At 39.5% G+C, this 16,350-nt stretch overlaps 1 protein-coding gene across 2 annotated transcripts in view; it reads left to right on the forward strand.

Annotated features, from left to right (window-relative positions):
- nkd2b (NKD inhibitor of WNT signaling pathway 2b) overlaps positions 1-16,350 on the forward strand; it is a 126,801-nt gene that overhangs the window by 99,617 nt on the left and 10,834 nt on the right. Inside the window, exons 5-8 of one of the 2 annotated variants that reach the window (XM_043719325.2) lie at positions 3,240-3,367; positions 5,413-5,508; positions 13,042-13,189; positions 14,365-14,449. In XM_043719325.2, coding sequence (XP_043575260.1) covers positions 3,240-3,367; positions 5,413-5,508; positions 13,042-13,189; positions 14,365-14,449 — 457 coding nt within the window. The remainder of the gene's footprint in view (positions 1-3,239; positions 3,368-5,412; positions 5,509-13,041; positions 13,190-14,364; positions 14,450-16,350) is intronic. The other variant, XM_043719326.2, reaches the window with a different exon arrangement.

A 16,350-nucleotide genomic window follows, 5' to 3' on the forward strand; every position in this document is an offset into this window, starting at 1 on the left:
CTCTCGTCTCCATATTATTGCATTATATTTCATGATCGTTAAGTCAAAGGACTTTTCAAGAGTCATGCTTATGATGTCATCATTGCATCTTAGGATGTGACCTGAGGGTGTGAATGTCTCAGAATCTATCTTACCTTGGATCACTTAAAGCATGACACCCAACAGGAAGTATGCGCCTCTGTTTTAAATTAATACCTTAATATTAACCTAGACGTTTCTGCCCGAGGAATGCAATGTTTATACATAATAAATCATTGTAATAGATGTCTGTTGGATACTTTCACATTTTTAAAAATTTGGAAGGTAACATAAACACTACCACATTGAGTAAAACACTCTGCTGGGAGCAAGTTTGCACCACATATGGATACAAATCTTACATCGAGATTCAAGTAAGAGTTTTTAACTATTCAGCACTAGATACACATTTGTTGGAAGCAACAGCAGCTTGTCATACTTTTTAAAATTATTAATGTTTCAATTGAAGTAGCTCCATGGAAGAAAAATAAGAACATTGGCTTACTTCTGTTTCTAAGCCCAATCAGCCTTCAAGCCCACTCTGTTATTCTGTAAGATAATTGGTGATCTGGTTGTGATCTCAACTGCACTTTCCTTTCAGCCCGCCAATACCTTTGGCTCCTGTGTCTATCAAAAATCTATCTAACGCTGCCTTGGATAAATTTAATGTTCCAGTCTCCATTGTTTTCAGGAGATAAGAATTTGGAAATTAAAACACCTCTTCTCCATCTTAAAGTGGCGACGTCTTATTCTTAAACAGTCTCCCTTTGTTGTAGTTACCTTTTGCAACCCACTCTATCAAATCCACTTAGAACCTTGAGTTTCACTAAGGTCACCTTTCATTTTTCTTAATTCCCACAGGTCTGGGCCCAATTTGTTCAGCTTTTTCTCCTAACGTAACTCTTCATCCCAGGAATCAGTTGTATGAACCTTTTCTGAGAAGCTTTGAATGTAATTTTTATCTTTATTCAGATAAGGAGGCCATAACTGTACACAGTAATCCAGACGTGGTCTCACCAAGGCTCTACATAGTTGCAGCAAAACTTCCCTGTGTTTCTGTTCACTTGCAATAAACCCTAACATTTCATTTGCCTTCCTAATCATGTGCTGCACTTGCATTCCAACTTTTGTGATTCTGCGCCAGCTCCAGGAATTCCCAGAATGTTTCTCATGCAATGAAATTTCTTTGAAAATTTCTTGTTTGGAATTTTTCCCTGGAAAACAGTTTCCTGTGCATTTGGCCTTTTCTACCACCTGGCTTAATCCAAATCCCATCTGGAGTATCACTTAAAAAGTCTTGTTGAATGTTGCATTCCTTTCCAGCACATGGAAGCCCTTGCCAATATGTACCCGTCAACTGATGTTGCTAATACAGATGGTGTGGTCATTTATCTCATTACTGTTTGTGGGATTTTGCTGTGTGTCTAAATTGGCCACTAAATTTCTTGTATTAATACAATGACAAAGCTTCACATGTTCCTCATTGCCTGTCAACTGTCTCAATGAGTCCCTCTTTGACTTGCTGTCAGGTTTTGTCTGCTGGATTTCAGGATGTCTTACTGCATTAATGGTACAATGATAATAAAAAAGTTACTGCTATAAAACACTTGGGATATTGGGAGAATACAGGATGTTCTCTACAAATGCAAACCTTTCCTTTCAGTAGATGAGGAAGTGAACTATCTGCTCAAAATCAGGGACGAGTTTTACTTGTCTCTTTTGTTACTTGTTTCGTTGAGCTGTCAGTATACTGGTGTCCAGAGTCATTAAGATGAATGACACATTCAGGAAATAAAGTCACCTTTGACCAAATTAATGCACATACCATGTGACTTCACATTGGAATTGCAAGAATTTAAGAAAGTACTGGAACAGGAAAACATCATTCAGCGCAGTAAAACTTAATTCTGTGACATGCACTATCTTTAATTAACCATATCTGCCGTTTGCATGGAGTCAGTATTCCATTTCTTTGGAAATTTGTGAATTCTGCAGGGAGAAACTACAGTTTATTTGCTTGTGAGGAAATCATTATGGAAATAAATAAAGTTTATTGAATGATTACATGTTTTTAAGACTAGTTAATGTTTTTGGGGCAGTTCCAATGTGCTGATGGCCAGCCTCTGATCTTCTACCCACCTTAAATTCAGCTTATTTAGAATTCTGCTAGCATTCATTCTAACTTGTACCAAGTCCTGTTCACCAAAACTGGCTCAATGTCAGATGATGCCTGAGCTTTAAAAATTTTTTCAACTCCTCCCTATTCCTGTAACTTCCTACAGCTTTAATACCCTTCCATTGCTCTACCACTCAGACTCTTGCAATTTTGGCCTGTTGCACATCCCCAGTTTCCTTCAACACAGTAGTCCTGGCAGACTAAGTTTGAAGCTCTGGAATTCCCTTTTTAAATCTCCACTCACCTCCTTAAAATCTACCTGTTTGATCAGGAAAGGGGGGTGGGCAATCCTATTTGTAACGTTTACATAGATGAAGTATCATGTATAAAGTGGAATTATGATGTCAGTGCAATGCCATGGTTCCATTGGTTATATTCTCACCTCTAAATTGGATGGTTGCATGTTCAAATCCCACTACCGGGTCATAATCTAAGCAGACACTTCAATGAACCACTGTTGGCATTTCAGCCTGGGCAGCATTGCAGCTTTTGAATGAGATGTTAAGCCAACACTTCATCTGCCCTTTCAGAAGGATGTGGCACTTTTCAAAGAAGATTAAGGAAGCTGCTGGCTAATACTTTTTTTTTAAAATCAGCAACAGTCCATCTGTAAAATGGTCAAATTACCCAAGACCACTTTGTGTTTGTGGGATCTCGCTGTGTGAAAATTAGTTGTGATGTCATTAAAGAGTGACTGCATTCAAAACACAATTACTTTATTGGCTGTAAGCGTGTTCTGAACTTGTGAATTATAGAATCCCTACAGTATGGAAACAGCATCAACCCTCCAAAGAGTATCCCACCGAGACCCATTCCCCAACTATTCTACATTTCCCCGAACTAATGCACCTAGCCTACACATCCCTGAACACTTAGCACGGCCAATTCACCTACCCTGCTCATCTTTGGACTGTAAATAGCATTTTGTGAACTAATCAAGTGCAATACTGAGAATTAGTATACTGACCTTGCATCATCCTTAGTCGTAAATAGATATTCATTATCTGATTTGTCTGTTTTTGCTTCTTCCCTAATTTTTCACCAGTGGTGCTCCCACCAGAGAAAGCAGAGCCATGTGATGGATTCACGTCCACCTTCAGCCAAGATGATGGAGAAAAATGTCCTGGTAAAGAAGGCAGTAGAGGGACAGGCAAGAAACGACTGACCTTTGATGTGAGTTTTTCAGTCTGAAGATAGTGAATTATTGAAGAAATTGCGTTGAGAAGAGTTCTATTGATGAGGCATGGTTAACTTTAGCTCTTTAAAAACAAAATGTCCAAACAGATGTTTGTGTTTTGCCTTTACTAAATTAATATATTGTTATAGACTTTGGCAGTTATTCTATACACCTATTAGATGGTTGGGCTCAAAACAGAATATGTTTGAAGAATTAGGGTAATGCTGGAGTCTTATGTCTGGTCTATGAAATGGGTCCCTGCTGGAAGCACATGAGAAGTGAGAGGTCAGGAATTGGCCATTCAATTCTCTATTCATTTGGATCACGACTAACCTGTATGTAACTTCATTTACTCACCTTTGCTTCAGATCCACTAATACTCTTGCCTTTTCAGTTGACCCAGCGTCAACAATTCTTGAAGGAAAGAGTTCCAGATTCCATTATCCCTTCTGTGAAATGCTTCTTGATGTTAACCCTGAAAGCCTAGGCATAACGTTTAGTTTATTCCCTCATTTCCAAATACCTCCATCAGACCTAGTCTCTCTCCCACTGTCCTTCACCTCTCTCTCTCTTTCCTACTGTTTCCCTCTCTATACATCATCTCTTAATCTTCTGTACCCAGGGAAATGCAAGCTGAGTCAATGTAACCCTTTTCTTGTACAATAGTCACATGCATAAGAAGTAGATTACTTTAGCTGTGTACAAGCTCATAATCTCATGACTTGTTTGATTCTAATTATGACATTTATATGATTCCCATGATAAAATCGGTTGCACAGTTGATGTTGCAGTGGAATACATGTCCATGAAGACACTAATTTAATGATTTCCTCAAACCTTGCTCCTTAGGCTTACAATTGAATTGGACCTTGTACATAAGCTGTATCAATCCCTCACTGTAAAGTTCCAGAGCAAATAAACTTTTTTCCCAGTATATTACAACTTTAATTTAACTAGTATAAAAGTGCTATCTAATTTGTTAACCACATGTGACCAACTGAAAATCAAGTGTGGAGCATTTACCATCGATTTAGAGAATAGAAATGAGTAATACATCCCATTTCTGTACATGGAATTTCGATACTGATATGTGCATTGTTTGGCAACAGTATCAGGAAAATAAGAGGGTTTTTTGATTGGTATGGATGCTTTCATTCTTTGGTGGTGGATGATATGCAAGAATAAATGTGTGAAATGGATTTACTTCGATTGTGTGTAAAGTGCTTTGTGCGTTTGTGCCCATAACTGGTCAGCAGTTTCTATTGCACAGTGTTGCGCTCAATCTCTTCCATATTAGTCAGTGGGTAACTCTGGTCTCGAGCTGAAGCTTACTGATTTGGAAGGTCTGTGATACGGTTTTTCCATCTGTGTGCCCATAAAATGATATTCGGAAGGGTGGAATTGGCCTTTGAATTCATTGGTTGGAGAAGGATAGAATTTGCTAGGCCTCCCTGTCAAATAGTTTCATGGTGATCCTCACTGTGGGGAAAAGTGGGGATGTATAAATGAGTGGTTAACTAGATTAGCCAGAGTTTCTAATATCAAACTCACACATTGGGATGATTATTCAGGTGAATAAGCTATCAATACCTATAGAAAATAGATTTCTTCAATTTTAGAAGTTCTGTTATACTTTTCCAAAGCAGTAATTGAATATAAGGTGAAAGAAATTTAATCTAATGGAATTCAAAGAGCTACAAAATAAAGGCAAATAAGTTGCCAGTTATTCCTTAAATAAACTAGTAACTCATCCCTCAATTGGGTCTGGGTGGGTTACTCTTCGGAGGGTCAGTGTGGATTGGTTGGGCCAAAGGGCCTGTTTCCACACTGTAAGGAATCTAATCTAAGCTACACTTTTATAAGGGGACACCATTTCCCAGAAACAGTAGAATTTGGCAGTGGCTTGAGCCTAGGTTTTGCATTACTACCATACCACATTTTATTCTTCCGATGCACCTAGAGTTATGACTTGTTTCAACCTGTTAATAAAAATCCCACAAGTAGAGGAAATTTAGAATAGAGAAATGCACTTTCTTTTCAGGAGCTAGAGTGTGACGTATCTGTTGAAGAAGATAACCATCAGGAATGGACCTTCACTCTTTATGATTTTGACAACTGTGGCAAGGTTACTAAGGAGGTACTTTTACATTTACATTTGTTTCTGCTTCTTGGGAAGTCATGGTGTATTAATTTCCACAAACTACCAATATAAATAACATTAATAAAACTTTAGATGTCTTATAATTGGGAGAGATGATAGAGAGTACATGATGAACCCTAAAGAAGCTCGCAATTTTTACAATAGAGAATTATCCAGTAATTTCTGGTGTTGCTTTAGTAGAACAATTCAAGAAGCCACAATCCGTTGATGAGTGTATGAATGTGAAATGTGCATGATTGATGGGGATTGACCCTGGGACTGTGGAGTAAGAAGCTGCAGTCAAGCTTTAGCTATGTGAGACCTGAAACAAACTGAAATGTGCAGAATCACTTTGAAGTGTAAGACCTGCCTCACTCTCAAATGGTTTGACTACATAATCGATGTAGGAAAGGTCTGCAAGGTTCCATCTTCGTTTTAGTTTTAGACCCTCTGAAATGTTGGGTATGAGAGAACATTTTTACAAGAAGCAATATTATTTGTAAGTAATCAAGTGAGATTTTTTTTATTGCGTTGTGATTCTAGAGAATTCTTCGTCTTCAACATTGGATTGATCCTTAATTTCTGTAGAAGTCCTTTCATCTATTACTTTGTATTTTTGCTGATTATGTTTTTCTCCGACATCTGACTTTTGTACTGAACTTCGATACAATTGACTTTTTTTTAAATAAAAGAATCATCCTAGGGTATCCATGTTATCTGTTTGTATGTGAAAGTTTATATGGCATTTCTTAGGTGGAGAATTCTTCTACAAGTTATGATAGCATTTGTATTGCCAGATGGATTGTGGAATAACTGCAAGTACTGTCAGTACTGTCATTGGCAGTAGAGGGAAGAGTAATGTTGTAACTTGAAGTTGATTAGCAATGATTTAATTATTGCTTAATGGGGCATTAAAGCATAGAACAATTAATACATCCAGGGAAGTTATTTGGGTGGAACTGAGAAATAAGAAAGGGATGATCACCTTATTGGGATTGTATTATAGACCCCCTAATAGTCAGAGGGAAATTGAGAAACAAACTTGTAAGGAGATCTCAGCTATCTGTAAGAATAATAGGGTATTTATGGTAGGGGATTTTAACTTTCCAAACATCGACTGGGACTGCCATAGTGTTATGGGTTTAGATGAAGAGGAATTTTTTAAGTGCATACAAGACAATTTTCTGATTCAGTATGTGGATGTACCTACTAGGGAAGGGCAAGTGACTGAGGTGTCAGTGGGGAAGCAGTTTAGGGCCAGCGATCATAATTCTATTCGTTTTAAAATCGTGATGGAAAAGGATAGACCAGATCTAAAAGTTGAAGTTTTAAATTGGAGGAAGGCCAATTTTGACGGTATTAGGCAAGAACTTTCGAAAGTTGATTGGAGGCAAATGTTCGCAGGTAAAGGGACAGCTGGAAAATGAGAAGCCTTCAGAAATGAGATAACAAGAATCCAGAGAAAGTATATTCCTGTCAGGGTGAAAGGGAAGGCCGGTAGGTGTAGGGAATGTTGGATGATGAAAGAAATTAAGGGTTATAAGAAAAAGAAGGAAGCATATGTCAGGATAGATCGAATGAATCCTTAGAAGAGTATAAAGGAAGTAGGAGTATACTTAAGAGGGAAATCAGGAGGGCAAAACGGGGACATGAGATATCTTTGGCAAATAGAATTAAGGAGAATCCAAAGGGTTTTTACCAATATATTAAGGACAAAAGGGTAACTTGGGAGAGAATAGGGCCCCTCAAAGATCAGCAAGGCGGCCTTTGTGTGGAGCCAAAGAAAATGGGGGAGATACTAAATGAATATTTTGCATCAGTATTTACTGGGGAAAAGGATATGGAAGATAGGGAAATAGATGGTGACATCTTGCAAAATGTCCAGATCACAGAGGAGGGAGTGCTGGATGTCTTAAAACGGTTAAAGGTGGATAAATCCCCAGGACCTGATCAGGTGTACCAGAGAACTCTGTGGGAAGCTAGAGAAGTGATTGCTGGGCCTCTTGTTGAGATATTTGTATTATCGATAGTCACAGGTGAGGTGCCGGAAGACTGGAGGTTGGCAAACGTGATGCAACTGTTTAAGAAGGGCAGTAAAGACAAACCAGGGAACTATAGACCGTGAGCCTGACCTCAGTGGTGGGCAAGTTGTTGGAGGGAATCCTGAGGGACAGGATGTACATGTATTTGAAAAGGCAAGGACTGATTCGGGATAGTCAACATGGCTTTGTGCGTTGGAAACCATGTCTCACAAACTTGATTGAGTTTTTTTGAAGACCTTACAAAGAAGATTGATGAGGGCAGAGCAGTAGATGTGATCTATATGGACTTCAGTAAGGCATTCGACAAGGTTCCCCATGGGAGACTGATTAGCAAGGTTAGATCTCATGGAATAAAGGGAGAACTAGCCATTTGGATACAGAACTGACTCAAAGGTAGAAGACAGAGGGTGGTGGTGATGGAGGGTTGTTTTTCAGACTGGAGGCCTGTGACCAGTGGAGTGCCACAAGGATCGGTGTTGGGTCCTCTACTTTTTATCATTTACATAAATGATTTGGATGTGAGCATAAGAGGTACAGTTAGTAAGTTTGCAGATGACACCAAAATTGGAGGTGTAGTGGACAGCAAAGAGGGTTACCTCAGATTACAACAGGATCTTGACCAGATGGGCCTATGGGCTGAGAAGTGGCAGATGGAGTTTAATTCAGACAAATGCGAGGTGCTGCATTTTGGGAAAGGAAATCTTAGCAGGACTTATACACTTAATGGTAAGGTCCTCGGGGGTGTTGCTGAACAAGGAGACCTTGAAGTGCAGGTTCATAGCTCCTTGAAAGTGGAGTCGAAGGTAGATAGGATTGTGAAGAAGGCGTTTGGTATGCTTTCCTTTATTGGTTAGAGTATTGAGTATAGGAGTTGGGAGGTCATGTTCCGGCTGTACAGGACATTGGTTAGGCCACTGTTGGAGTATTGTGTGCAATTCTGGTCTCCTTCCTATCAAAAAGATGTTGTGAAACTTGAAAGGGTTCAGAAAAAAATTACAAGGATGTTGCTAGGGTTGGAGGATCTGAGCTACAGGGAGAGGCTGAATAGGCTGGGGCTGTTTTCCCTGGAGCGTCGGAGGCTGAGCGGTGACCTTATAGAGGTTTACACAATTATGAGGGGCATGGAAAGGATAAATAGGCAAAGTCTTTTCTCTGGGATCGGGGAATCCAGAACTAGAGGGCATAGGTTTAGGGTGAGAAGAGAAAGATATAAAAGAGACCTAAGGGGCAACTTTTTCACGCAGAGGGTGGTACGTGTATGGAATGAGCTGCCAGAGGATGTGGTGGAGGCTGGTCCAGTTGCAACATTTAAGAGATATTTGGATGGGTATATGAATAGGAAGGGTTTGGATGGATATGGGCCGGGTGGGACTAGATTGGGTTGGGATATCTGGTCGGTGTGGACAGGTTGGACCGAAGGGTCTGTTTCCATGCGATACATCTCTATGACTCTATGACTCTAATGTTGCCAATTCACTTGATTCTGCTCAGCACTGTGGCAGTCTAACCAACACTGCAAATCTTCTGACACTTACTTGTCATGAAGCATACACACCTATAAATCATTTATCTGCAGCACTAAACTCAGTCAGCTAGGAATCAAGTGATCATGTCATGGATCTTCCTGCATTGTCTTCTAATGGAACAGGACGATTGAGCCTGAAATCTTCCCCTTTTGGACCATTGTGATGCGACAAATTATGGTTGTCTGCTGGTTTCAACCTGGTTACCTATTTGCTTTGCTGCAATACCTATCTCTTATTGGAATCAATTTTATGAAGAAGGATTGTGTTTTTGTAGTCTTGGTATGGTGGAGGTTGAAAGAAAGCGAACATTTTCAACATGACAGTGTAACATCATATAAACCGTTAGCAGCAACTGTTACTCAGTGTTCCCCACCCGGAATTTCTGAGTACATGAAGCAGGCACCTAGCATGGATTAGGACGGGTGAGTTACGAGAGGAGACTCAAAGGAATTCAGAACAACCTTCTTCACTCACTATGATTATATGAAGAAGCTTGCTACTACATGGAATGGTTGAGGCAAAGAGCAATGATGCGTTTAAAGGGATGCTAGTTAAGAGCTGGAAACTTCTGTCTCCATTTTACCTCATTCTCTTGGTAGGTTTTACTTTTACTGTCTTGTTTTTCTTTGCTTTTAGCTGACATTCATCATGATGTTTTGTTATTTGTGTCATTACTTCTCTTTCCCTTAATTTAATGATCCTTTAGCATTTAAACTACACCATCACTGATATTCTCCTTTTTGCTCATTTTTCAACCCTCCTCATTTTTATTTGCAAATAGCACCCAATACTTATGAAAACTCATAGACCTGGAATGTCACCTCCTGGTTTATCCTGCTACAGAAATGACCTGACTTGAGTATTTTCAGCATTTTCTATTTTTGGTTTGGACTTTTGGCATTCACATGGCTTAACTTTGGCGATTACGAAAGAGTTCAATCTGATCGATCTGAGGTGTGTAAGATTGCGGGGCATAGACAAGATAGGCAGTAGCTGTACACCTTAGTTGAAGGGTCAATAACGAGGGGGATAATTTAAAGGTGAAGGGCTGGATATTTAGAGAGGATTTGATTAAAACCATTTTCACCCAGAAGGTGGTGGGAATCTAAAATGCATTGCCCGGGAGGACAGTAATTTAGGTAAATGCTCAACCTTTAAAAGGTGTGTTGATGAGGTCTTGAAATGCCATAACATTCAAGATTGTGGGCCAAGTATTGGAAAGTGGAATTAGTGTGGATAATTCAGCATGGAACCGATGGACCAAAGGGCCTCTGCTGTGCTGTATGACTCTGTGAGAGAAGCCTTGGGTACAGCACAACTTAGGAAATTGCCCAGTGACAATACTTAAACTCTCTAATTCTATGCATAGTGGTGTCAGATCCAACAAAAACACAATCCAATTCAGAGATATTTGTATTTTGAGAAGATTGTCTGTGTTTCACAGCAAGGGGAGCACAGCCATTCATCCAGGTATATGAGTGCATGACAAGCATGTGAATTTGGAGCTGTTACCAGTTAACTTTGTTGATTAGTGAGCAGGGTTCCTCATCAAGTGAGAGATCATTCACTTTAGCCCCAAGCTAGATTGATCATAAGTCTTTTCTAAATGGTGATGAGCACAGATTTATTAGTCCAAGAACTGAAGCCACAAACCTAGTGGTCAAGTACGTGAAAATCATTTTATCAGGTTATTGAAATGTCTGCTGGGAGTAACATTTCAATTGTATAGACCACCAGTTGATTACCTCTAGAGTCCTGCATTTAGTTCCGGCCACTGAACTTCAGGAAGGACTGGCTTTATAGAGTCCATCACCAAAATGTTACCCGAACTAAAAAAAGTGAAATTAAAGGGACACCTTACACTGACACTGCTTGTATTCCACCAAGTTAAATGTTTCAGGCTAAAGGACTTTCTGCTGTAGGTAATGATGCTATTTTCTCAAGTGGGGGAGTTCAGAAAATGTGAGAATGACCCTGAAGTTAGAGCTAAGCCATTCAGGAGTGACATCAGGAAGCATCTCTTCACATAGTGTAAATTTGGAACTCTCTCAAAAGGCTGTGGATTTTGGATGTAGGTTTGCTCGTTGAGCTGAAAGGTTCATTTCCAGACGTTTCATTACCTTACTAGGTAACATCTTCAGTGGACTTTAAGCAAAGCAGTGCTGAAACTTCCTGCTTTCTATTTATCTGTTTGGGTTTCTTTAGGTTGGTGATGTCATTTCCTTTGGTGATATTATTTCCTGTGGTGAATTCACTTCCTGTTCCTTTTCTCGGGGGGTGGTTGATGGGGTCTAACTCGATGTGTTTGACTATGCCTTATTCTAACAATGCCTTACCACCCACTTGACCTTCAACAACAAAACTTACAGACAAACCAATGGAACACCCATGGGATCTTCGATATCAGGGTTCTTAGCAGAGGCAGTAAATCAGAGACTCTGCCAACCATCCAACCCAAACTCTGCGTCCGCCATGTGGATGACTCCTTTGTCATCACTAAACGAAACAAGTTAGAGGAAACCTTCAAGACCATCAATAATACCCTTACTGGCATAAAATTCACTAAAGACGAGGAAAATAACAACAAACTGCCATTCCTAGATGTCACAGTAGAGCAAACAGCCAATGGGGAACTTCAAACCAGCGTCTACAGAAAAACAACACATACAGACCAAATATTGAACTACAGAAGCAATCACCCCAACACCCACAAACAAAGCTGCATCAGAACATTATTTCAATGAGCCAACACACACCACAGCACAGAGGAACTACGCAGAGCAGAGGAAAATCGTCTATACCGTGTGTTCAAAAAGAATGGGTACCCAGTGAACACAGTCCGCCGATTTCTCAGCAACAAAGCCAAACAAGCAGACAAAACACGGCCAGAAACCCTAGCCACTCTCCCCTACATCAAATACATCTCTGAAATGACTGCCAGACTACTAGCCCACAAACTCACCAACACTTTAAAACAGCAGCTAATGAACTTGAAAGACCCTATACAGACAATGAACAAAACTAACGTCATTTACAAAATACCATGCAAGGACTGTAACAAACACTACATTGGACAAACAGGCAGAAAACTAGCCACCAGGATACATGAATACCAACTAGCCACAAAAAGACATGACTGTCTTTCACTAGTATCTTCACATATGGATGAGGAGGGACACCACTTCAACTGGGACACTACGTCCATCCTAGGACAAGCCAAACAAAGACACGCATGAGAATTCCTAGAAGCATGGCATTCCAACCAGAACTCTAACAACAAACACATCGAGTTAGACCCCATCTACCACCCCCTGAGAAAAGAACAGGAAGTGACTTCACCTCAGGAAATAACATCACCAACCCAAAGAAACCCAAACATATAAATAGAAAGCAGCAAGTTTCAGCATTGCTTTGCATAAAGTCCACTGAAGATGTTACCTAGTAAGGTAATGAAATGTCTGGAAATAAGCCTTTCAGCTCAGTGAGCAAGCCTACATCCAAAACATCAATCTGAGCTTCAAATCTTCTCAAAACTCACTAAGGCTGTGGATGCATGATCGTTGATACTTCCAAAAGTGAGGTAGATGGATAGAAAGTTGTTACGGAAGAGTAATCAGGGCTATAGAGTTGGAGATACAGATCAGCCATAGTTTAATAAAATACAACAGGATAAATGATAAAGGATAACTCCTTTTCTTGGGTAACAGGCTCAAGTGGCTAGTTTGCCTACTGTTGCTATATGGAACCCTGGGTATTAATTTTAACTTTGCTTTTGCTATTGCAAAAATTAAAATTTTAACTACTGGTTTTTAATTTTCCTTGAAGTACAGGATATCATTTAGAACATGGAATCATGTTTGAATATTCCATGTGTCGAAATGTAGGAAAAGCTTCTGTGCAACAAATGACTTTTCATTGAATTAAACATATTAAACTTGTCTTTTGAAAAATGAAATGTGTAGGATATGTCCAGCTTGATGCACACCATATATGAAGTTGTAGATGCTTCTGTGAACCAATCATCTGCCACCAGCAAGACGCTGAGGGTAAAGTTGACAGTGACCCCTGAACCTTCGCATAGGAAGAAAGATGGCCTCACCAATGGTCAAGGTAAATTGGTTCTCATCTACTGCAAGTTGATCATAGAATAGTTTCCTTTCCATTTAAATTATTTTTCATCCTCCAGCAGGTGGACATGACTAGTATTGTGTATGTGTGTGGCAAATCTTCCTTCGGTCCTAGAAAACAAACTAAAATGCCCAGTCTCACTATGGTGCTGCAAGGATTGTTTTGGTTTTAAAGAACATGTATTCCTCCAATTTGATGCACCATTGTGATCACAGTGCCTGCTTCAGCTCAATAAGCAGCAGTCTCAGCTCTAAGTTAGAGAATTATGGGTTCAATTCTGTCTCCAGGGGCCTGAGCATAGAAACAAGTCTAGGACTCCAGCTGCAGACCCAAGGGAGATCTAAACAGAAAGGCCATATTTTGAGTGAATCACTGAACCAAGCACCTGTCTGACCGCTCGGATTAACTGACACTACTTTGAGAAAGAGCGCGGGTGTTGCTCCCAGTGTCTGGGCTATTTATACCTCAAACAGAATTTAAAGCTAGTTTATATGGTTGGTACTGCAGGAGTATTTAATTGGTTGTAAAGTGCTTTGGGTGCCTGAGATCATGGGTATAAATGCACATTCTTTCATTATGTTAATTGCAGTTGACCAAAAGCTTCTGCAATACTTCATCACTCTCCCTGATTTAAAAAAAAATCTCTTGTGGAATAATTGCCATGACCTGAATCACTATAGCAACAGGCATAAGCCATATAACTGCTGGATTCGCTGACATTTCACTGTTCCTCATCAGCACTATTCTATCTTCACTGACTTTTAAGTCACAAGAAAGATGCAACAGGCAGGTTGATCCAGTTGGTAGGCACATATTTATGCTCATCACAAGCCTCTTCCCATCCTACTTCACCTGGCCCTACTGAAACTTATCTCATTCCCCTTTAATGTGTCTATGCTAATTAACCAGCCCCCTCTCACAGCCTATCTGAGGGTTTTGCAACAACTTATGACTAAAAGGACTGAATTTAAACTGTCAGTTCAGTTAGCGAAAGGAGTTTTACATTCTGTGTGAATTAAATTCACTCAGTCCGTCCCTTATTGCTGTTGAAAGTTTTACTCTGTGCTTTTTGAGCAGCTTGAAATCCCTATGAGGTGGTGAGGATTGGCTGAACCAAACATGTTTATGGAGAGACTTTTCTGTTCACCTTTCTGCAGATCGAGAAAGCAGCCGGGGCAGGAACGAAGGAGAACATGTGGAGGAAATGAAGAGCATGGACAAAAGGCTGTCTGCTCATCTCAGGTACTAATCTACTTTGAACAACAGATTTCTAGCCTGATTTCCATATCACTGAGATAATTAGAAAGACAAATAAAGTTATTGTAGTCCTTGGAATACTGAGCACTTGAGCTTGTGTCTGGTTTCTCAGTAAAATGTGGCAAAATCAAGAGTTGTGAGTTTGCAAAGTTCACCTCCCAATGGAAATGCTCACTGCACACAAACATAGAGTCACAGAGATTTACATCATGGAAACAGACCCTTCAGTCCAACCCGTCCATGCTGTCCAGATATCCCAACCCAATCTAGTCCCACCTGCCAGCACCCGGCCCATATCCCTCCAAACCCTTCCTATTCATATACCCATCCAAATGCCTCTTAAATGTTGCAATTGTACCAGCCTCCACCACATCCTCTGGCAGCTCATTCCATACACGTACCACCCTCTGCGTCTCCTCTGTAATCTGGACATTTTGCAAGATGTCACCATCTATTTCCCTACATTCTATATCTTCCATTTCTTTTTCCATAGTAAATACTGATGCAAAATATTCATTTAGTATCTCCCCCATTTTCTGTGGCTCCACACAAAGGCCGCCTTGCTGATCTTTGAGGGGCCCTATTCTCTCCCTGGTTACCCTTTTGTCCTTAATATATTTGTAAACACCCTTTGGATTCTCCTTAATTCTATTTGCCAAAGCTGTCTCACGTCTCCGTTTTGCCCTCCTGATTTCCCTCTTAAGTATGCTACGTGCAATTTATAAACAATTTATAAATAATTGGTCCTGCAGACCATCTTATTTAATCACTCTCCAGGTTAAGTTCGGAACCCTGCAGAATGATCCTTGAAACATTTTTGGAATAAACATATTCTCTTTTAATGGATTAATCCCACTTTACTTCTCGCATTCCTTGATTCCTTGCTCAATGACACATTTCTATTTGATGAGCTTCCATAGTATATGGACTGTACTCAGAGGAATAGAGAAGCATGTGCATGGGTAATACAGTAATCATGGATGACTTCAATCTGAAAATATTCAGAGTAAACCTAATGAGTGTTAATGCTGTGCAGAATGCATTTTAAAAGTGTGTTAAGGATGGTTTTCTAGTATAAAAATATTGAGAATCCAACAAGGTAACAGTCTATTTCAGATCAAGCATTATATGTCTGAAAAAGGCTGATTAATAATCTTGTGGTAAAAGGGATGAATGATCACAACATCATAAAATTTTATATTTGAAGGTCAAGTCGTTAAATTTGAAGTCTGTGTTAAATTTGAACAAAAGAAATTATGAAGTTTAGAAGTGGCTGGAGTGTTTGGGGAAATACTTTAAAAGGTATGATTGTATATAAGCAAGTCTTTAAAGAAATATTGCATAGTTTACTTCAAGGCCCAAAACTGCCAAAATTTCTGACAGTTGTGGCTAACAAAGAAGTTAAAGATTGCCTAAGATTAAAAGTCATATTAAATTGCCAAAAATAGTATGAAACCTGAAAATTATAGGAATTTTGCAATACAAACAGGAGAACCAAGAAACTGAAAAGGAGAATAAAATATGAATGTAAACCATTAATTTTTTTTTAAGAAAATCTTTTAAAAGGCTATAAAACCTTTTATACATGCATAAAAATAAACCATTTGGCTCAGACAAATGTAGGTCCATTAGAGGCAGACTTAAAAGAATCTGTAATGGGTAATAGAGAAGTGGAAAAGAAGCTAAATGATTACTTTTGTTTCTGTCTTCACTGAACAAGATAGAAGTCTCCCAGAATTGGACATCCAAGAGATTAGGGATAAAGAAGGATTGAAGGAAATTAGTCTTGGTAAGGTTATGTTAGAGAGATTAATGGGCATGAAGGATGATTAGAATTTGGGATTTGATATTTTACATCCCAGAGTTGTTGAAAGAAGTAGCTATTC

Source organism: Chiloscyllium plagiosum, unplaced genomic scaffold, assembly GCF_037043375.1.
Source record: "Chiloscyllium plagiosum isolate Xiang-an unplaced genomic scaffold, Cpla_swu_hap1 HiC_scaffold_34, whole genome shotgun sequence".
NCBI lineage: Eukaryota > Metazoa > Chordata > Chondrichthyes > Orectolobiformes > Hemiscylliidae > Chiloscyllium > Chiloscyllium plagiosum.